This window comes from Natrix helvetica (assembly GCF_964273705.1).
Source record: "Natrix helvetica genome assembly, chromosome: 1".
Classification (NCBI taxonomy): Eukaryota; Metazoa; Chordata; class Lepidosauria; order Squamata; family Natricidae; genus Natrix; species Natrix helvetica.
The window spans coordinates 303,337,018-303,360,530 of record NC_138548.1 but is presented as its reverse complement, the minus strand read 5'-3'; the positions used below and the strand labels follow the sequence as shown (position 1 = coordinate 303,360,530).

Sequence of the window (23,513 nt, the reverse complement as noted above, 5' to 3'; positions counted from 1 at the left end):
AATGGCCTCATTATTGAGTATTGCATCAAGATGAAATGAAACAGTTCATTAAAAAAGAAAGAAAGAGAGAGAGAGAGGGGGGGGGAGACAGAGAGAGACAGAGAGAGAGCAAAAAACCTGATTATTTAAATTTCTTTTAAAACAAAGGAAGCCTTTCTGTTCAGAACCCTCTATTTGGGATCACAATGCTACATCCAGTTTGTAATAGTTTGGCTTCTTTGTTATTTGCTAGCAATATCTACATAACCCCATCCCACCTCCCACCCCAAACCCCTCCAATCTGTCAGGCAAAAATCAGATCACAGTAAATTGTAAATGATCTCGGCAGGTAGTGCTGTCTTAAACCTACAAATGTTAAGGAAATTATCTACAGTTCTGTAAACAAATTACATTCTTTATTTTCAGCACATAAATAAGTTAAAATAGAATGATTTGAGCAGAAAAAAGGCAACATGCCAACAAAGAAATGTGTGCATGTGTGTGTATATATATATATATGTATGTGTGTGTGCGTGCGTGCGTGCGTGCGTGCGTGCGTGTATATATATATATATATATATATATATATATATATATATATATATATATATATATATATATATATATATATATATATATATATAATTTTACACGCACACATATACATACATACTTGTGCACACACATGCACATATAGTATATATGAGTATATGTATATGTGTGTAAGCTTAGATAATGGAGATATATTTATATATATATAGTTATAATATATTATTTATATATTTCTATATATATTTTCATAAATGTTCATTTTAGGTTCCTCTGGCCAACTGGTGCAAATCTATTGTGCAAGTTAAGCTTTGCAATTTCAAAAAAAATTAAATTAATCTATACAACTGAGTCCATGCCACACAAGCATTTTAAAAACTCACAAACTGGTGAATTGGATAAATAGCTTCAAATAAGTCTTCTCCTTTTCCTGTTCAAGGAATTGAAAAGGAGGTCAGGTTGAAGTGGGTAATACATTCATGCAGGATAGCATTTGTATTGTTTTTGTTTGTTTCTGCAGGAGACAAAAGGGGGAATATGTCAATCAACCATTCATTCTTCCAAAAATCACTGTGACTAATGATGCATTCATTTATCTGTTTCTTCAAAGTGATCAGGAATTCAAACAGCTTCTCAGCCAGCATTGTTTATACGTATTTGTCTCTGTTATATATTATTATTATTATTATTTATATTGATATTTTTGCAGTGACTTTTTCAGCTAAAGTGATGTTTCCAGGCTATGGATTGGGCTTCCTGGACTAGAAGAGGTAGCTGATTTGCTTGTGTCAGTTGTAAGGTTGATCCCACTGTCAACAGCACTATTGTTCTTGTTCAGTGAAGATGGGGGACTCGGCTTTTGCTTGAGGACAGAGTCTTCTTCTAGTTCTGTGTCATCAATGAGAGGAATATGGGGCTGGGAATCTTCTATCCTAAATTCAGGATGAGTCATAAAGTTGTGAATGGAGGTTCTAGATTCCGGTTTTTCCAAACCTTCATAGAGAGAGCTACGGAATGCCTTCACGACGCGGATCTGGGAGAAGGAAAAAGATGAGAGATGTCAGTGGCAACTGCTTTTTGAAAGCACCACAGAGTGATGTCAATTCTTGGGGGAAGGGATATTGAGTGAAAAAATGTGATGTATGGTTAGGGTACACAGGCAGCTGTAGTTCACAGTCTCTGGATTCTAAAGGCATAAACAAGTGGCTCAGCTTTGTACATTTTGAGCATCTGTATGAACTGCAATGTTAAGACCATATGAGTTTAAAGCCATCAGACCTGTTCCCAGAACTGATGGGAAGCGCTGGTTAAAGAAAGCGAAATCCACTCATGTGGTACATTCCTAGTAAAAGACAAGCCATGTTAATTCCAAAGCAAATGTAGTACCATGCATCTTTATCGTTTTTTGCAGTGAGTAAGAAGGAAAGCCTTGGTGTGTTTTTTACAGTATTCCTTTGTACAGAAAAGTATAAGACAAAATAAATTGCATATCTCAAACAAGAAAGCACAAAACACAAGACACAGTTGGATGGAAAAGTATGAGAGACAAACACAGGAGCCAAATGTAAGAACCCCCCAAAATAATGACCATCTTTTTTCCAAATAAAATAAAATAAAGCAAAATAAATGAAGCAGCCAGGAGCACAGCAACAACCACCAAAAAGAAGAAGAAGCCAAGCAGACAAAATACTGGGGCAAAAACATGCTAGGAAAAAGTCTGTTATCACGTAAACACAGCTAACTGGCACACAACAACTACACTTGAAAGCCTGGATAATGTGAACATGAAACTGTTGATCAACTTCTGTTTATTTTTCATGCACATGTGAGGTAAACACTCGAGTATAAACCCAATGTTCTAGCCATTTTTTTTTAAAAAAAATCCTATGTAATAATTTATTATATATTGTGATTATCAGGTGTCATATAATGGAATTAGAAAACATCAGATTACTTCATACAGATGAAGTATGTAACCTTGCAAATATGACTCATTAAGGTAAGTTAGTAAAGGTACTGTATATTTTTATGTCACTTCTGCAGCTCTCGAACTATGACCATTTAATTGTTTCAGTGTATTTTTCCTGCTTTTCTCTTACTAAATTATAAGATGAGAAAAGTGAGCAATAGGTTTTCTTGGATAGAATTATGGCAATACAACAGACCAATTTCTACGTCTACCAACATCTGAGGTGAGAACTGATCTATCTGTTCGGGGGCAGAAAAATTCTCCTTGAAAGAAGAGTGCTTTAAATGTCTCCTATTCTCCGACTACCAAGGAGAAAAGTGGTGTTTCTTGAAGGTAAAAAAAATCACCAAGGAAAAAAAAACAGAATGGTAAAATATGTGCACTGTTGAGAAATGTATCATGATTATAAATGAATTCTGTGACTTCTGGGCATTTTGCCTGGGCCTCAATTATAGGGTGAATGAAACAATACTGCTCATGCCCTGAACAGCATCATTGCAGCCACAGTCCTGGCTGCAGGATTTAAAGCTGGTGAGGAGACTGGAACTAAACTATCTTAAAGATACAAAATCCAGTTCTACCTCTTCTAGTGGCATCACTGTGTCTGGAAACTTTCTTAAAACTTCCTACAGTTGCAAGCCCCTGCTTTAAAATGTGGCCCTCGATTAGAAAAAAAAAAGTTCTCTCAGGAAAACTGAGATCACATCAGTAGCTTCTAAATTTAGTTCTGATTGCATCTAGAACTTGAAGAGCCAGTGAAATGTTGGACTTAACTACTGTTGCAAAGCCAATATGAGAAAAGGGAAAGGAAAGCAAAAAGTTTTCCTCACACATAAAAGTTTCTAAGTCTTCAAAGTTCATTTTGTGAACTCTTCAAGGTTAATTTCTGCAGACACACTATAGGCCAAGCACATTTCAAGTTTCTTGTTGTCCTTTCAATCTTGCATATGTGCACCAGCTGGTTAAACCATTTCCTCCCTTGGCCAAAACTACATCTGCTGGTAGTCCTGCACTTAATCTATGTATTGGGGAACTCTTATCAGAAATGATCCCTAAGGTCTTTTCTTGTTCAAGCATTTATGGTGGAAGAAACATAATGGGCATTTAACTACTTCATACTCTGGCCAAAGAACTCTGAAACAGAAAATGCCCAGTATGAAAACTCATCTTGACAGAGAGAGAAAACATGCTGAGAAAGGAATTATCCCTGTCCACTTAACAGTTGTTATTCCAATGTTACATTTCTATAGACCTGTATAGTCTATAGAAAAATTGAATAATTAATTCTATTTAAATTCTAATTTTAAAAAATCTAATATATATATATATATATATATATATATATATATATATATATATATATATATATATATATATATATATATATATATATATATATATATATATATATATATATATATATATATATATATATATATATATATATATATATATATTAGATGTAAGATCTCCTCACAAGCTATTTGTATTTTTGGGATACTATTAATGTGTTTTGAAATAATAGAAAATACTTGCAGTTCGGGTTTTAGATTTTGGCAGTGGTTTGCTCTCCAAGCTTTAGTTTCTGAATGTTTCGTTACCAGACTAGGTAACATCATCAGCAGGCTTTTCTTGTCCTGTTCTCCTTTAATTTTATACAATCCTGCTGATGATATTACCTAGTCTGGTAACGAAACGTTCAGAAACTAAATCGAAACAAGCTTGAAGAGCAAACCACTGCCAAAAACTTTTAATATGCACTCAGAAATCTTTTGCTTGGAGGGTTGTTCCTATGTTTACTATAGGCATTGGAAGCCATGATTAAGAAAGAGGATAGGCAAGATAATCCAGTGAGCGCCTTCATCCAAATATAAACTACCTGGTGGACCACATCACTAGGCTATAAAAATGATACAAACAAAACTTTATTCATCACTCTGCCTCCATTGCTGTACCAGTGATCTGATTTTAGGAAGCTGTCTAGAGCAGTGATGGAGAACCTTTTTGGCATCGAGCGCCCAAAGCAGAGCACATGTGTGTGCCAGAGCACCAGAAACCTGGAAACGTGCGTGCTGGTTTTTGGATTTCCGGTGCTCTGGCACATGCAAAGACCACCAGAAACCAGAAGAGCAGCTGGCAACTCGGTGTGTGCCCACAGAGAGGACTCTGCATGCCACCTCTGGCAGACATGCCATAGGGTCGCCATCACGGGTCTAGAGGCTACTAGGGGTCTGGGTTGCATTTGGCCCATGGGTGTTTCTTCTTTGTTAGGAAAATGTTTTGAATTATTCCTCCTCAAGATGCAGAGTAAAGAATAAAGTTTGCTCCCTATAAAGTTGGGAGAAGTTAAGCAAGGATGATTCAGGTGTAGATGGAGGATACCTTGGGAAACTCTCTTTCACATATAGCTGTAAATGAATATAGTGAAAAAACCCTCATGAAGTATTGCAGGCAACTATCATCTGTAGCTGGCAGAATAAGCTGTTGTTGCTTAAATTGCAACTGAATCCATTTTTTCTTTTACTTCTTTTCTAGAAATAATGTGCCATGGTCAAATTAGTTTGACTTTCAGTGTAGAAGATTCTAAGAGGCATCAGTGTTCATCTAGTCTATTTTAAAACGATGTGCAAATATTGCTTTGCCATTGCCTTGCTTCCAAACCAGTTTGTGAATCTCTTAGAATGAGGCACACTTTAGCAATTCTGCATATACAAAATCCAGGAAATTCATAGAACATCATCTCCAGAGATCTTTCTATTTGCTGATCTTTACATTAAATTAGGACCTATAGAATCACATTTAACTTTTACACCAAAGAATAACTGAATCTCCATTCAGAGATTTTGTGAAGGTAAATGCAGGAGATTAGGTTATTTCATGGCATCTTTGAAACTTTGTAGACCTGCTCCCCGTGCACATATATTGTATGGAAACACACCAGAAGATATGTGTATCATAAAGATGGCGATTATATAATGGAGACAGCTAATGAAAAGAAATGATAAACAGCAAGAAACATGGTTCAATTTTCTTACAGGAATGGAGACAACAGAAAAAATGTTTTTACAAAGGATTGGGGTAAGGGTGGGGAATCACATTTCAGGACATTCTAACATGGCTTTTAGTTTCCACTTTCTTCTTTTCTGCTGCTGCAATGAAAAGTTTTTCAGATTTGCTGAAAGCAAGACTTCAGTAATTCTAGTCAGCAAACAAAGGATAAAACACTAATACATTTTGACCTCCATTTGAAGAAAAATAATCATTCCGGCCAAGTATAGAATATCCCTCCTCACAATGCAGTATCGATAACCCATTTTGAGTTGTACTAGAGTGGTAGGATATGGGCTTATACTCGAATGTTTACCTGGCTTTATCTAAGCCAAGTACCAGAATTGGGTTCACATTCATTATCAGGCTCAAGGTTAAAGACTCACAACCTCTTTTTATTGCACTCTCTCCTGCTGAACCTTTTGTCCAGGGGTCTCTAGCCCTCTAGGAAAACAAACACATTGAATATTCAGAAAGCAGAGTGAAGGGTACTGCAAAAGCAAATATTTCATTTCTACTGAAAGCCCTACACGAAGAAGAGCTGCTCAGGTAAAGGTGAAGTCAGTTTTGCAAAGAGATGCTAACTCAAAGGGAGCAATTGCTTTACTTAGTTGAAGTTGCAATTATGCAAAGGCAAGGCTGAGATTCAATTAATTAACTGTGATTTGCCCCCCTTTTGGAATATGCTCAGCATATTAAAAATACTGAGGAATATTTATATTTTGCTAGCAGCCACAATACCTTGGGCATGTCCTGATAGAGAACTCAACCAGCACCATCACAAAGATAGTTATTAGAATGTTTGTCACCTGATAAAGCCCAATAGATTTTATTTCAGTGCCTGAAGCATTGTTATCTATTCCACATGCAGAAACAATGTGGACTAGCTGCATAAATTTCAATACCAGCAAAAAAACATATTTTAAAGTATAGATTATTTTAGAGGGGACAACATGGGCTGTTTGAGGCTTGCACTTGTCCTTCATGAGAAAGGAATCCAGGTTGTGGCATACAGTTTTGTCTTCAGGACCACACAGCAGGCCTGACACTGCTGCGGGCCAAATCTGCCAGAAAAGTAGATGCCAACTCAGAGGGGGTGGTAGAGCAGCTCCTTAATTAGGGTGGCACTTTCTTAAGTCAATCCACCAAAACACATAAGCGATCTCCATGATGAAGATGCACTTGTTCTAGGAAATTGTTCTACAATCTTTCCTAAATATTTGATCACATTTTACAAGAAGAGAAAAAAATATGCCAAATATAACTATTAAGGTTGTATATGCTTTGAATAGAACTGTCAAGGTTCCAACTAATGAACCCAAGGAAATAAGAACTCTGAGACTAGAATCCTCTTCAAAGAACTTCTTTATTGAGTATATCAGATCGGCACTGCTCTAAAGGAGTTCTTTGAGGAGGATTTGTCAAGAACTTTCAGGGGTTTTTAATACCTCCTGTGAGCCTCTGGGTGAGCACAGCAGCCTTCTGCTACCAATTAAAGCAGCTGTATCCTTTCTCACATTTGTGTGCAAAGTCTGAAAAAAAAAGACTCATTCACATGAATGAGCCAACCTCTTTAGCAGAAACATGAAAAAGGTCACTACTTTAATTATTAGAACAGACATACTATGCCCACAGTCACAGAGATGGTGTATAAATCAGGGATCGTTCACATACTTATCCAAGTTTTCCTTTTATGTGCTGGAAAATGGGCATCTAATTATAAAAAAATATCTATGTTGAACTCAGACATTCTATTAGCGAGACTTTGGATAAAACATTTATTTTATTTTTGCAGATAAATCAGGATTTTATTTTATTTTAAACTGCATTCTAATTAGGTAGCAATCAGAGTTGCAGCATATTTGAATTCTATCAACACCAAAATTCAGATTCATGTAATTTTTCAGTCTTTGAGCTCACATAGCAGAAGAGGCCATTGCATAATCAACAACTTTATTGAAACACTTCATTATCTTTTTTTTCAAAAAAAAGGTACTCTAATATAAACAATTCTTTATGAAGTGATACTTTTCAATACAATGTTGAAAATTAACAGCACAAGTATATTTGTTTTAAATGTTAGAATAGAGTGATAAATGAAATTAAATGAAAGATGCAAGATATGTAAGATATTTGAAGGATGCTCTGAGCTGCTAGGTAGAGTTAGTCTTCAATGCCAATGCAGCAAGTGTATCAATGCATTAATGTGCAAAGACAGAACATGCAGTTTGTGTTTCTTTTCTCTCTTTTTTTAAAAAAACTAATGGCCCCTGGAATATATTACCAGCTAGCTGCATATAAATATTTTTTTAACTATGCATGCTGCAGCTTAGAATAGTTTAGACTTTTTTTTTGTAATCCAGAGAATGAATTTCAACATTCACTCCAGTGGGTTACTGTCCAGGTGACAGGACTTTTCTACTCTTTTATTGCCCTTTGAAGTCTCTTAATCCTCTGCAGACCAATAGAAGGTGAAAAACTTCTTTCAACACCTTCTTTTTAGGAAAAACTGGTCATTTGCAGGGAAGGTTCACTGGATCCCAGCCAAGGTATCTGTGGAGTTGTGTTTAATATAAGCCAACTGCAGTTTTCATCTATCTCTGTGTATTACTGATCTGTGTTCTGTTTATATTATAAAACAGTAATTAAATTAAGGAATTGTTTTAAAAAGTTCCAAAAAAATGTTTTACTACCATCAAATAGAAAACTCTAGATGTATTTTATTTGAGGCCATGATTGGTTTAAAATATTATAGAAGTATAAAATATATCTAAATTATTATTTAAAGTGTGGTCCTGTACAAGGCCTATCACAGAATAAGGACTTATACAGGACTTATTGCTCACTAAACATGCATAGGAGTGCCCTGCAGTAGAAGTCTAATCCCTGGAATTCTGCCTTATAGGTAGTCCTCAATTTACAACCATTTGTTTAGTGACACAATGGCACTAAAAAAAATAACTTATGACTAGTTTTCACACTGACAACCTTTACAGCATCCCTATGGCTACATGATCAAAACTGGATTATTTTTTTTTTTTTGAAACTGGCATATATTTATGACCTTTGCCCAAAGTCATGTGATCATCTTTTGTGAGTCAATGGGGAACAAATTCGATGACGAAGATTCGCTTAACAACTTAAACAACTGCAATGATTCACATAACAACTCTGGCAAAAAAAAGTTGTAAAATGGAGGAAAACTCACTTAACAACTTTCTTCTTAGCAACAGGAATTATGGGTTCAATTGTGGTTGTAAGTTGAGTATTGAGATCTTAAAAGCAAATCATCATGCATAATGGAGTAGATTTTAAAAAATTAAGCCACTGAAGATGAAAAATGTTCTTTATTCCCTGCATGAGTACCAATTTGGTAAAATGAAGAGATGGGAACAATCAGAATTTTTCCTTTCTTTGTTATGTTCATTTTACAGAAGTCTGTCTTTTATGCAAGAATTTTGAAAAAAGACACTAAAAAAGACTTTGTTACACAGAACCAAGACTTCTCATATGCCATTTCCATCTTCAGATCATGTGACCAAAGGAGGCGTGACTTAGCTGAAGGTTCTGTCAGATGATACTCACCACTAAGTCTAAGCGGACATAACAAACCCAGCAAAGGAAAAGAGAGTCATTTCACAGGTGTAGGAGTTATGGGGACATTCTTTACATATTTATATGATAGTGAGTTGTTTGTAAATGATTAAGTTACCTAATTCAGCTGGGATACCACTACTAAGTTTCAATCAAAGTCAAATTAAATAACTTTGATTAATAAAAAAATTAGGAAGTTTTTAACAGCTTAGAAGTTATGTATGTTCCTACTATTTTACTGATATAAAAAAATCAAGCTCAATGTAACAATTTGAAGTGTTCCTGGAGAAATGTAAAAGAAATTTGTGCAGTCGAAGAAGAAATATGAACATGCGAAGAACAGACCTATTCATTATAGGAGAAAATTGGTATTTATTCCATGGAAAGTAGTTACAGATAAGACATAATTTATCAGTGGAAATGAAGACCTGTAGAAAATAGTGTACCGGTGTGCAAAAGTATACCATTCATGTTAAAATGGAAGAGAGATGGGAAAGGGCACAGTGGCTCAGTTGTGTGACTTCTAGACAAATGAGCATCTCTGTATGCAGATGCAGTAAGAATACACACTCACGCCCAACCGCCGCAGCAGGTGTGCTGGTAGGAGAGGAAAGAACATTGGATAACGAAACGTGGCTAGGGCTAGAAATATTGGTTACATCCTGGTTCTGGCTTGTGACGGAGGATTGTCTCCTGAGAGCTCCCTGAAAGGAAGTGCCACTCTTGAAAGTATTGACTACTTCGATCTGTAATGGAGGAAAGAATGAGACAAGTTGCTTGAGGAATGGACATAACTTTGCTACTGACAGGAGCGGTATTTTCTAATAATATTCAGCTGCTTCCCCCAAAAATCATTTCAATCTTCAGACTCAAAAATAATGAAAACGTCTTTGTATGATTTAGAGAATACAGTTTCTATTCAAAAGAGAATCGTGCAATATCACCACTGCTGGGGTTGATTTATAATAGCAGATTTGTGGCTTAAAAAGAAATGTGTGGTGGGCACATTTTCCTGCTGTCCTTGGACTTTGCTGGTTCCGTCAGAGAGTGCTATAAATTCAAGCCATTCAGACACACTGCATCTGCAGACATTAATTATCTTTATATCTATCAGGAGATCAATTTTATTCACTAGGAGGAAAAAATATTAATACACTTCCAATTTCATATAACAAATGATATACTTTAGAGTAGCTCGGCAATGTAATTCTATGACTATCTCTCCCCAAATAGGTTCTTTTCATTTTCAGTCATAGCTTACTGTTTATAGGCTTGCATAATAGCATGTAAGATAGAACAATCTTTCAAATGTGATTATCATGATATTGGATGTCAGCTCCTATAATCTATGGTCAACAGAGCTGCATGTGCTATTGCTGGGAACTGAAAACCAAATAAAATAAAATAAATGGAAGACACCAGACCAGGGAAGAATATAATAATACATCTGTTGATTTATTAATACCATAATCACTATCTTCCAGTGAATAGATTAATTTCTGTAAGGCAAACGTTTGCAAACCTAACTTCCCATAGATTTAGCTATAAGAAAAATAAAATCTGTAATTATTTGGATTAAAAAAGTATGAAAGTGATTCCTACTTCCAATTTCCCAGATCAAGATATACACATCTTGATGTTTATAAAGAAATATATATGCCCTAGATCAGGGGTGTCCAAACTTGGGAACTTTAAGACTTGTGGACTTCAACTCCCAGAATTCCCCAGAATTCTGGGAGTTGAAGTCCACAAGTCTTAAAGTTCCCAAGTTTGGACACCCCTGCCCTAGATAAATCAGATAATTAAAAAATAATAATTTGCTATTTGTAGCTTTCAGCTGTGGCAGCTGCCTCCATAAAACCCCAAGGTGGAATCAGCTACATATTTTGAATTGCCTGTCACCATGTGGTTTGGATCTCTTTCTCTTAGACATCACTTGTGCAAAAAAGGGGGGTTAATATTACTCTTCCTTGCTATAAAGTTATAGGATTATAATTACAAATAATAATAATTATGATTATTAAAATTACAGTGAATAAAGGCATGGGAAGCATTTGTAAGCAATGAAACAACTATCTGTGAAAAGGGAACTAGAGGTTCAAGAATGCAGGTAATACCACAACATTTTTTTTTGCACCTCTGAAGATATGCTAAAAATCAGAGGCATTTATCACCAAGTTTAGACATGAAACATACGAGAACTGTAGTGTAAGTATTAAAATAGGGTGACATCATTAAAAAAAATTCTCTTACCAAATCCAGATCAAAACAAATCAATAAAAAATCAAAATATAAAAAAAAATCAAAATAATTCCATCAACTTTACATCAATGTTCTGTCCCAACATTGTATCTATTGCCCATTCTGTCATTATACAAAGTTAAAGACAAAAAGGCATACATACAATATTTTAAATGTTATCAACATGAACTATATTAATCAAGATAACTTTGTACAATGTTTTATATTTGATCCATGACTCAGCTTGTTCATTACTTCAAATTACAACCAAAAAACTAATTTACACAAAGGGACACATGAATGAACACCATACACTATGGAATGAGTTTGGCTCATTTGCATCCTTAATATTAAGAAATGCTTACTTACCAGATAAATTAATACTCTTAAATTATAATTAAATACATTTTCTGGATTAAACTATTCTATTGAGTCTATCTGTAGTCCTCAGTTAATTAGATCATCAAATTGGGTGGACTCTCTAGCCTACAAAAATGACCTAGGCATAGTTGGATTTAGCCCAACAATACTGATATTTTATTTATGGCTAAAATAACTGGTTTATAATCTGCAGACTACAGAAGAGTTTGTTTCTTCTCTCTCAACTCTGAAGAAAATTCCTAGAAAACCCGATAAAAATGGGATTTCTTGAAACTGTGTCCACTTCACAGCCACCAGAACATATTGGCTACAGCACAATTTTATCAATCATCCATAACTTTATTCAAATCAATGTAGGACAGAAATCTCTATTTACATATATCATAAAACAATTCAATGTCACTTTTAAGAAACAGAATGATCCGCAACTTCCTCTGAGTGGATATCCTCCGAACAGACAAGCCCACTGACTCAGATTTAGGAACAGCTTTATGGCAGAATATACATTCTTGAGGGTACACAAGAACAAAATCAAATTAAAAGATGGAAGAAGGAGACCTCAACAAGGAATAATGTTAAAGGAGGATATGGCTGTAGAATCTAATCTTCCTTATACTACTTGGAGGACCCTGAATAGGTTAAGAGTTGGAGTGCCTAAGTGTGAAACCAAGTTGCTCAAGTGGAAGTTCTTAGTGGATAACAACACGTTGTGTGAATGTGGAGAGAGACACAGCCTGGTTCATCTGCTGATATATCAGCTATTACAAGAAACATGTACCGATAATCACTTATTTTTGGCCAACAACAAAGCCAAGAAGGTGGCTTCATTCTGACAGTTTAAAGTTTTATCTAGACATGGAAGAAGAAAAATCACTTACAACTAGGCAAATTAAGGCAGATCAAATAACAGCACCTACTATAGTAACCCACCAGATCTGCACTTATTCTTTGTGGTCATATTCCATCTCTGTATTTCTGGGTATGTTTATGAGAAAGAGAAGCTGAATTGCTACTTTCTCGACAATATAATAAAATGATCTCTTTGTTTTAAAAATCTATACAAATCCTACAGGTAAAAAATATAGGTGGAGAAGGGGGATTGTTCTTTGATCCAACAGTCCATTAATTTCGGGGGGGGGGGTGTTTTGTTTTGTAAGTTCTATGGAAGAGATGGAATAAAACTGAAATTGAGAAGATCAGAGATTTATCTCTGTCAACCACATCTCCTCCCACAGCATGAGGAAAACCAAAGGAATATGTGTCCAATTATTTTACCTTCCCTCTTTTCAAAATATGTCTAGTACATTATATAATGCAAATAATATGGAGAGGTACTCTATCTTCTCCATGTTTCCAGAGGCCATAAAGCTTTAGATAATATCAATACATCTCTATCATAACACAGCAAGATTTCCTAATCACTTCTCGTTAACTCAGTTAACGTGCATTCAGTGCGTACACCAAAAGTATTTTTAAAATTCTTTCAAAATTATTCATTGATTAGCACAAAAAGAGAAAGGGCAGAAAGTAGTGAGGAATTAATTTAAGATATATTGCTAAAATTCCTACCACACTGTATCTACATCTAAGTAAAAAGAGAAGTGTCTTGGTTAGCAAGAAAGCATAATTATTGTTTATTTTGGTTGAAACAGTTAAGAAGAGAAGAATTTTCCATGGATCATGAAGATAAAGACATACAAAAGAACTAAAGGCTATTTTTAAATCTACGAGAGGAACTAAGTGGAGAGTTGGCTCTTGTTGTTTACACTCACCACAACCAGAAAGACATCCTGATAGAAATCTCAATAGACAACAGTCCTCCTGCAACCACCAGGAAGAAAATAACCCACATTTAGAGGAAACTCAAGGTAGATAATAGCCTCTCCCTGGGAATACATTTTGAAAAAACCTTTACTAAAAATTGCTAGTAAATTACTGGTTTAAGTTAGCAGCTTTTTATTGAATTACCATGTAATGTAGATTTATCTTCCCATGTATTGCTCTCCATCTAATACTAAATTCTCTTGCTTTTAATTTCTTATTTCTAGACAGCAACACTGGGTGTACTGGGCTGATGTGAATTTTATTTTCTAACATACATACATACATACATACATACATACATACATACATACATACATACATACATATTCCTTCTTTAAAAAAAACCTCTGTCACAGTACAAAATGAGGCTGCACTTACTGTAACACAGCTTAACATGGTCTGCAGAAATAAAGCTTCTAAGATGGAGTCACTTAACCTAAAATCATGGTTTGACCTTACAAACATTTGTTCCCTCTTGGCATTTTAATAGTGGGCCTTTTCAAAAATGTCTGTTTTAACTCTATTATTTCTCTGCAATGACAAGAACTCTGTACAGAAATAGAGAAATCAATGATTTGAATATATGTTGAGATATCATATGATAGTGCAATTTGCTAAAAAGTTTGTTATAATACTTAATCCACACTTTTCTATATATTTTACCCATTTACATATAATGCTGATGCAGTGTTTTTCCCCCTTATGTTTTGTAAAACAACTATCTAACAAATCAATGGAACATAAACCCTTTATGTTGCTAGCAGAAAGGCGGCAACATAAAACATGTGGAAAATGTATTCTTAGCCTATGTAGCTTAGGTTTCACTGACATATTTTTGAGAATCTAAAAATATAGCTTACAATTGAAAAATTGAGAATGTGTTACTTGAAAATGAAAATAGATTGGAGAAACACACTGTTTAGAACTATAATATTCTGACTTTATGCAAGCCATAATTACATAGTAGTGTATATAGGACCTGTTACAGTAACTTCCATAAAAATAAAGGCAAAAATCAATAAAGAACCTGTTGGCCAGTACTGATCTAATATTCTAACTGAGGATAATGGAATTAAAAGTGCAATATACCTGGAGGATTGGGAAAGTGAGAAAGATTGATTTAAGGCTATAGTTTCCATCTGCATGATTATTGTTATTGTCATTGTTCTCCTGGAGAATATTTTTTATCCAACATACCTGAGTTTGGATTCTATTAAGCCCTCTGAACCAGAGGATTTGTCCACGGCGAAGTTCCCTCTCTGCATGATCAATCTCTTCTACATCTTCACTCATCTCCTCTTCGGGCACTTCTTCTTTTAATGTAAGCCCTCCTGCTTCCTTTAGAAATTTTAACCTACTGGTTGGGATGGTTGCAATGACCTAAAATAAACATTATAATTATGCCAAGAGACAAAGTTTGCAGAGAGGAGATGAAAATTTAAGCATGCAAAAAGTAGAAATGATACGTTAGGTGGGGAAAATTGATACATAGTGACTCAACTGAGAAATCATATTAGCCCGAAAGCCTTTAAAAGCAGACTTCTTCTTAATCGCCTTCAATGAATTAGGAATAGAGGACAGTGGATTAGGGTAAGGCTACATTTGGGTTAAAAGACTAAGAACCAATCATCCCTTTGGGATAAATGCTTGCAGATGGCCAGTGAAAAAAGTGAGTGCCCTTCATTACTAGCTCCCACAAAGGTGCAAGGAGACTGTCATTCTCTCTCTCCCTTTCCCTCCCCCTCCCTCTATCTCTTAAACAAATCTGAATTAAAAGAGAAATAAGGATCAATGCAAAACTGAGTTGGGCATGGCTCATCCATTGCTACTCATTAATACCCAGGTTTCATACTCTCCCTTGTAGACATGGGAAGGTAAAAAGTAAAAGTGAAAGAAAGAGACATGGAATTCTAAGAGAAGCCATTTTGTTGACCACATGGTTGGCTTCGGGAATTACCTTCTAAGAATCCTTCATTTACTGAACGAACTATCATATCTGTGTAATCTATGAATCCATCCATGATCTGAGCACTACTTCAAATTTAGTCTCAAAAGAAGGATTTGGAAGCATAAATATAGCACTGTTTGCAACACTTAATTTTAACTCATTTTTAAATGTATTGTCCTGTTGAAAGAAATGTCCTTCTGGGTTCGGCTCCAAGTGGGGAAAAAGACACTGGAGACATGGAGGCTGCTTGGAAAGATGGTTTTAATGGTGGACAGGACCACATGGCTTGAGTCCTGAACAGAAAAGGTGATCACATGCTTCAATGTTGGTGGAGAAGAAGAGAAGGGAAGAGAAGGGCTGAAGAAGGGCTTGCAGGGATTTTTATAACCTGTTCAGTCCCACCTGTCTGTTTCCTGTTCCTGTGTAAGAAATGTATTCTGATTGGTTGTCAGACTCACATGGGCCCGTGCAAGGGCAACCCTCTAGGCTGTTTTGAATTCAGGTTTGATTGAGTTCAGTTGCCATGTGGTCACTTGAATAAAGGCTTATATTATCCTGCCTTATCCCATCACTCTGGAGTTAAGAGGAGAACTCTTTATTATGTAAAGTGGACTAGCTTGGTCTTCTTAATGGCCCATTGACAAAGTGGGGATGGGCTGGAAGCTGTAGGAATTTACTTTGTTTAAAATGTGTTTCTCCCTTTTTCACATCCAGGAAAATATAATATTCTGCCTTATCAATATTTCCTAGGATATTTCATTTTTCTGGGAGAGGGCTAGGTGATAACTTCCTACAGTCCTATAAATTCGGTTTGGTTTTTTTGGATATGTATTTAATTTCTTTTTAACTTTTAGGATGTGTGTTTTTTAATGTTGTACGCTGTCCTGAGTCCTTTGGGAGAAGGGCGGCATATAAATCCAATAAAAACAAACAAACAAAACAAATAAACTTCAATGTAGTTGCATCTTTTCTGAGATTGTGTGACCCAGGAAAGGGTGTGTTGGCTTTAAGGTATTGGAGACAATGATACAGTTGTGTTCCTGCATTCTCTAAAGCACTAGTTTTGGAAACTGGAATGCCTAATTCAGTTCTTCTTGTTGGTCCAAAGGATACACCAGATTCTTGTTGCCAGATTTCCCCATAGTCTCACTAGAGTCTTTACAGAATGTTGAACCTCATGCTAAAGTAAATAGAACGTATGTCCTTGAAGTATTAAAACAAGTCACATGTGGGAGTTCAACAGAAATCTTATCTTTCATGCAAATGTCCTCAGAATTAGGGATGGGTTTCAAAGTAGAAATATGAGCATTACAGGTCCTTAACATTAACAGAGAAGTGCTTTTCAATATACTCTAGACAACTTCTTTGAATGCTTTTCACAGCCTTGATTAATCTGCCATAACAATTATCCCGGATGTAAATACCGTCCTGAACTGTCCTGAAAAAAACATTTTATTCCAAGAATATATATATTTAATATAAAAAATATAAATGATTTTCTAATGAATATAAAAAAAATGGTCCTTACCTGCCCCCATACAAGTTCACCAAATCCAATAAATACACACCACATCCATTGGTCAAGTTCCAAAGGAGAACAACTAAAAGGTTTTCCACCAAATTGAACAATTACTATCTACAGAAAGAAAATAATAAAATGAAATATGCATTTACTACCAGAGTCTCAAATCCTGTTCTTGTATTTTCTTCCAAAAATTAACATTCATATTTTTTGTTTTCTGCTTCCTTAAAAAAAAATACCAGCATGCTTTTGGACCAATACAATCGAACAAATGCATTATTGATAAGCTATAGCCTATACCTGCATATAGACAATTACCCAGTCTGAAACATTCTCACAATCAACAAGAAACAAAGGACAATGAAGGAGACAGACACAACAATAAACCCAGATGTCTAATTTGTCCCCAATCTACAACAGCACCAACACAAATCCCAACAAATACACACATATGATTCGAGATGGCTTCACATAGTCTTCCTCTAATGTGATATATTTATATTTGCTGTCATGTTGTATGCCACCCAGTCACATAATTTGAATTGGGTGGCCTTATTTATCTGTGTAATAAATAGATAAATAAAGTAAATCAATCAATCAACACAACTCTCCTCCCACTATGAAAAAAAGACATACAGCAGATGAAGCCCCAAAAGAAATAAATTAATGGGCAAAAATAAGGAATGCTCAGATTTATATGAAGAACTTTAATAATGACCAAATTAGCAATTGATTTATACAATGTCTTTAGATTTTTTTAACAGGACTATAATATAGGATGAAAGTGTGAAAAGTAGAAAAACTGCACAGTGAAGAATGCAAATAATATCTGGCTGTTTTAGCATTGTCAGATAGATTACCTGTACAGCGAATGTACCCAATACAATAGTGCAAAATATAGGGTTTCTAAAGATGCCATCAAAAACATTCCTTTCGCCATGGATTTTGCGTGCATTGATTTCATTAAATAGTTGCATCATGACAAAAGTATTGAAGATGATGGTGTAGTGCTCAGAAGGTGGAGAGTGGAGTGGTGCATTTCTGCCACTATCAATCATGAACATTTTTTCACCTGGTCAAAGCAGAAAATAAACAGAATTTAAAAACATTGTTTCAAGTTTCGATTCAGGATACAATTTGTTCACAGCTCATTATCATGTTTTATGAGGTCATCTAGATCACCATTGCCACAAAATTCTGAAACAAACTATCTGTTCTCCAAGTATGCTAAAGTCTACAATTTCCAAGGTGGAACTTTTTAAAATATAATTTGTCCCAGACAAACAGGACTAATTATCTCTAATTATGGTATCTAAACTAGTCACTTAAAACCAAATGTTTGTTTAGGAATTTCAGCAGTGCAACTGAAGTTCCTTTTGGGCAAGTTTGGAGAAGAGTAAAAATAGGAATGGCACCAGGGCCTTTAAGGTGTCTATTCCAAAATCTACCCTTAACAAAGCCCCCCTCGCCCCAAAACTCTAGAAGAATCTTCCAGAAAAATCTAGACGATTCTGCACCTTCCAGTTATATTACTATATCATGGAAGCTCCTGCTGCCCTCTGGAATAAAATTGGCTTTCCATTATTGATAGGCTACCTGCTCTTCTTTTATACCTAATGGACAATTTTCAGGGTATTATGTAATTACAAGCTTTGCAGGATCCAATCTGGGTTGGTCACTAGGACCAGAGGTTTTGTCTTTCAAGTTTTTCGATTTGTGCTACAAGCTACAAGCTTTATCACCCATGAAAAATAATGCGACCTAATAATATTGAAACTGAATGAAAGTAGAATTTGAGTAGAATAATTACATTCAGATCACAGTACTTAGAATCATTTTATGATGGAAGAAAAAATGAAGTATTTTTTAAAAAGGCTTAAAAACTGAGCAATAAGAATCACTAAATTTTTCCAGGATGCATGTTTATTAAATTTCAATATAAACTCATTTAAAATTCATAGAGAGGAATTTTTGTAACTCAGGGATGATCTGTGGGGTCCTTGTTGCTCTCTGAACTTAGTGGTTTTCTTGCAGATGTTTCATTAACAAACTAGGTAACATTATCAGTGCTAAAAGGAAGTGGAGTTTGCTCAATCGTTTAGAATTGATACCATAATACAAGAAGTACCAGAAATTTGCTCAATAAATCAGCAGAAATCCATCTTAAAAAGAAAGAATTTAGAAATATTGTCCAAGAAAAAGATTGGGGGTGGGGGTGGGGAACAAATAACTAAATTGAACATATGACTAAAAATCTGAAGCTAAGCCTCTAAATATTTTAAATCAATCAAAACATTCAACTAGTTAAATACTTTTCTAGATGAAAGGCTATTAAACAGTGCAATTGCCAAGACAAAAAATAGGCTTTGTGTAAAGTGATGAACAGATTTCAATAGCTATCTGAATACATGGAAAAGATTTGACTCCACAATTTGTACTGCCAGTTGTTTTCTTTCACTGAACAGATAGTTTTCAACTTACAACAGTTCATTTAGTGACCATTCAAAATTACAACAGGGCTGAAAAAATATGGCTTTTCATACTTATGACAATTGCAAAATCCCCATGGTCACATAATCCAAATTTGGATGCATGGCAACTGGTTCATATTTATGATGGTTGCAGTGTCCCAGGATCATGTAATTATTTTTTACGACCATCTGACAAGCAAAGTCAGTGTGGAAGCCAGATTCACTTAATAGCCATGTTATTAACTTAATCTGCAACTATTCATTTAACAATGGTGGAAAGAAAGGTCGTAAAATGGGGCAAAACTCACTTAACAAAGGTCTCACTTAGCAACATAAATTTTGGGCTCAGTTGTGGTCATAGGTTGAAGACTACCTGTACTATCAGGTGTTTCCTTTCACAAGCTCTTCAACTTTGTTGAGGCAATACGTTAATTAGTAAAACAAATAAAACAAAGAAGAGAATTAAAAACTGCACTGAAACAATAAAATGTTATGCATTCATAAAATCATAGAGCTACTCAATAAAATGCAAGGAATGACTATGACTGGTGGGATTCAGCCAGTTCGCACCTATTCGGGAGAACTGGTTGTTAACTTTCTAAGCAGTTCGGTGAACTGGTTGTTGGAAGAAATCTTTTTTGTTGTTTTTTTCCACTTTGCAGGGCTAATCCTGTAAGGAAAGCAGGAAGCAAACATTCTGGTGTTGTTTCTAGCCTAATCTTTATTGCCCTGCTTACAGAAACTGTCTCTCTGGTTAACCCTTACTACGTTGTAACAGCTAAGGCAAAGCACCCATCGACCTGAGTGACATTGAGTTGACCATGCCCACAAAGTCATATGACCACCGAGTCACGCCTACCCAGCTAGTCATTACGGCACAGAACCAGTTGTTAAATTATTTGAATCCCACCACTGCTGTGATGGTTTTAACTTCTTCCATTTCCAACATATTTAACATATCTGCTGAGAAGAAAACAATTTGTTTTAGGCTTTTCTAGGTTTTTGGGGGGAGAGGTTTTTTTTTTTGAAATAGAGGTTCATTTTCTCTCATTTGCATTATCATTTTGCAATGGGGTAGTGAACAATGACTGTAAATGAAATGTATAATTTGTCTTTGGCATAATGTAAGGGTGTCAAACTTGCAGCCTGCGGGCTGGATGCGTCATGCACTGGCCACGCCTACCCGTTTTAGTGAAGGGGAAAAAGTTGTGATATGTCATGTGATGACATGCCATCATGAGTTTGATACCCCTGGCATAGAAGGCTCCAACCACACCCCCTGACTGTTTGTATAGCTAGTCAACAGAAACATTTATATCAGATTTTCAAGACATAGGTTGGGTCTGTCAATAAAATGAGTTTTGCAAGTGCAAAAGTGGGTTGCTGACGGTTCAGCCCAGATCGACTGAACTGGTAGTAGTGGCGGCAGGAGGCTGCACCCATCCGCCCAGATACTTGTGTGCATGAGCAGAAGCGCCACGCGGGAGCAGGCCCGAACCGGTAGTAAAAAATTGACAACCATCTCTGTGCAGGTGGTAGGAAATTATGATTCTCCATTTTAAATATAAGAAGATGAGGCAGAAATAAAAAAGTTTAAATTAACTGGAATTCTAGGCACTGTTTCATCATCCCATCAAGTGAAAGATTAGCAGACCAGGTGTTAAAGGTTAAGATAATGGTCAGGTTCTTTCTTAAAACCCAAGAAATTGTGTTTGAATTGACCTGTGACTTGATCACAAGGATCACATGGAATTGAGGTCAGACTTGTTTATCTCTGAAATATATCCTTCCCTGCCATGGCAACCAAGATTATGTTTCTTTTCTTTTTCCTGTCATTGCCACTGAGCTGCCCTTTGCAGAAAAGGTTAGAAAAGGTTAGTATTAGAGCTTTGGGATAACCCAGAGCTGAGGTACAGGCCCATCCTCTCAGCCTAGCTTTCTAAAGCCAACTCTTCTTTGCATGTATTTTTAGCTACTATCGTCCTATATTTTCTTGACTCTTCAGCTTTTTATATTTTGTTGAACAAAACAAAAACAAAACCCCTTACACCTGTTACTGTGTAAAATATATATACGAATAGATTTAGTTTAAGTCCAGCATATGTTTTGAAACAGAAAAAAAAAACAATTAACTCCATTTGTACAATACAGTCAGCATTGTGAATCCATTTTGAACTTCTGGGAATACAGTTATTCTCTCACTATACTCAAAAATTCATTAATTACAAAAACTAGTTTTCAAACTTAAGAAGGAAGAAAATTCAATCAATCAATCATTATAATATATTTAGGGGAGAATTTTAACGGTATGAGGTGCACTGAGTTACCAGAGTTAGATGATCATATAACCGTGTTTAATACATAAATAAATCTGAAAATTCATATCTTCTGCTGTAGTTGTTACATCAGTGTTGAATTGTGAAATCGTGGCAGTAGGTCTGGGAGAACCATGTAAACAGGAAGTCCTTGACTTACAACCATTTGTTTAGCCACTGAAATTGCAACGGCACTGAAAAAAGTGACTTACAACCAATCCTTACCCTGACGACCATCCTAGCATCCTCACAGCATCTGATCCTTATTTGGACCCTTGGCAACCAGCCTGTATTTATGATGGCTGCAACATCCAGGGATCAGATGATCACCATTTGCAACCTTCCCAGCTGGCTTCTGACAAGCAAAGTCATTAGCGGAAGCCAGATTTGCCATGTGACCATGTGATCCTGTTATGGCTACATCTCACTTATCCAAGTTTCATGAGCTGACAGCCTGACATTAGCATGGGGTGGTGTTCTGACCCCCCTCTCGACACCTGTGAATAAACCAGAACATGGGCTTGGCTGTTTGCCACTGTTTAATTACTGAGATAACGAATCCTTTGGCTGAGGGCCCAGACAACTCATGTTCAATAGAGCAACCCAGATAATGAAGCAACGCACATAGTCCAAACAAGCAGACATGGCTAGAATACACAGATAGATTTTCTTAACTACTAATTCGAATAGTTGTTTCCTGCAAATGTCCCCTCCCAACGCCTCACCTATAATCTCCCTTGGGAGGGGCCAATCCATAACCACCTGTGCTTAATCATCTTCTGTGAGTCTGCCTACGGAGTTGCTGCTTCCGTTTCTCAGCCCTTCTCAATCTAGCCTCAGGGACAAACTGCCTTTGATCCTCCCCACTGATCCATGCCTCAGGCGCCTCCTGGTGGCCAACCAGCCTCTCTGGTCCCTGCTCTGAGTCTGAACCCTGCACAGGGTCCACATCGTCCAGGGCAGACTCATATGGTTCCTCGCTATTCGAGTCCATCGGCAGCTCAACCGGATCCTGCTGGACCACAACAGGGTGGGGTGGGGGAATTAACCTAACAATTTCATTTAACAACTGCAGTGGCTCATTTAACAACCACTATAAAAACAAGTTCATAAACCAGGCTTGATACACTTAAAAACTGCCTTGCTACCTACATAAATTCTGATCTCAATTATGGTTATAAATCAAGGACTACCTATGCAGGCACTCTCAGATTATAGAAGGATTCTGTCGATTAATCCTTGTGTACTCCAATTTTCAAGAGCGGTTTGTATGTCACAGTATAATACAGGCGAAACTCGAAAAATTAGAATATCGTGCAAAAGTTCATTTATTCCAGTAATGCAACTTAAGAGGTGAAACTAATATATGAGATAAGACTCATTACATGCAAAGCAAGATAGTTCAAGCTGTGATTTGTCATAATTGTGATGATTATGGCATACAGCTCATGAAAATCTCAAATCTACAATCTCAGAAAATTAGAATATTGTGAAAAGGTGCAATATTCTAGGCTCAAAGCGTCCCACTCTAATCAGCTAATTAAGCCATAACACCTGCAAAGGGTTCCTGAGCCTTTAAATGGTCTCTCAGTCTCATTCAGTAGGAATCACAATCATGGAAAAGACTGCTGACCTGACAGTTGTGCAAAAAAACCATCATTGACACCCTCCA

The 23,513-nt window shown here is 36.0% G+C and overlaps 1 protein-coding gene across 6 annotated transcripts in view; it reads right to left on the bottom strand.

Moving 5' to 3' along the window:
- Nucleotides 1–670: 670 nt before the first annotated feature.
- The window catches only part of ATP2B2 (ATPase plasma membrane Ca2+ transporting 2), a 146,968-nt gene continuing 124,125 nt past the window's right edge, over nt 671–23,513 (bottom strand). For 2 of the 6 annotated variants that reach the window (XM_081934890.1, XM_081934891.1), the window contains exons 18-21: nt 17,916–18,127; nt 17,062–17,169; nt 14,783–14,965; nt 671–1,561 (exon numbers count right to left, since the gene is read on the bottom strand). In XM_081934890.1, coding sequence (XP_081791016.1) covers nt 1,250–1,561; nt 14,783–14,965; nt 17,062–17,169; nt 17,916–18,127 — 815 coding nt within the window. In that variant the 3' untranslated portion in view covers nt 671–1,249. Of the gene's footprint in view, nt 1,562–5,934; nt 5,990–9,505; nt 9,886–14,782; nt 14,966–17,061; nt 17,170–17,915; nt 18,128–23,513 lie in introns of those variants that run through there. The other 4 variants (XM_081934894.1, XM_081934895.1, XM_081934893.1 and 1 more) reach the window with 4 other exon arrangements.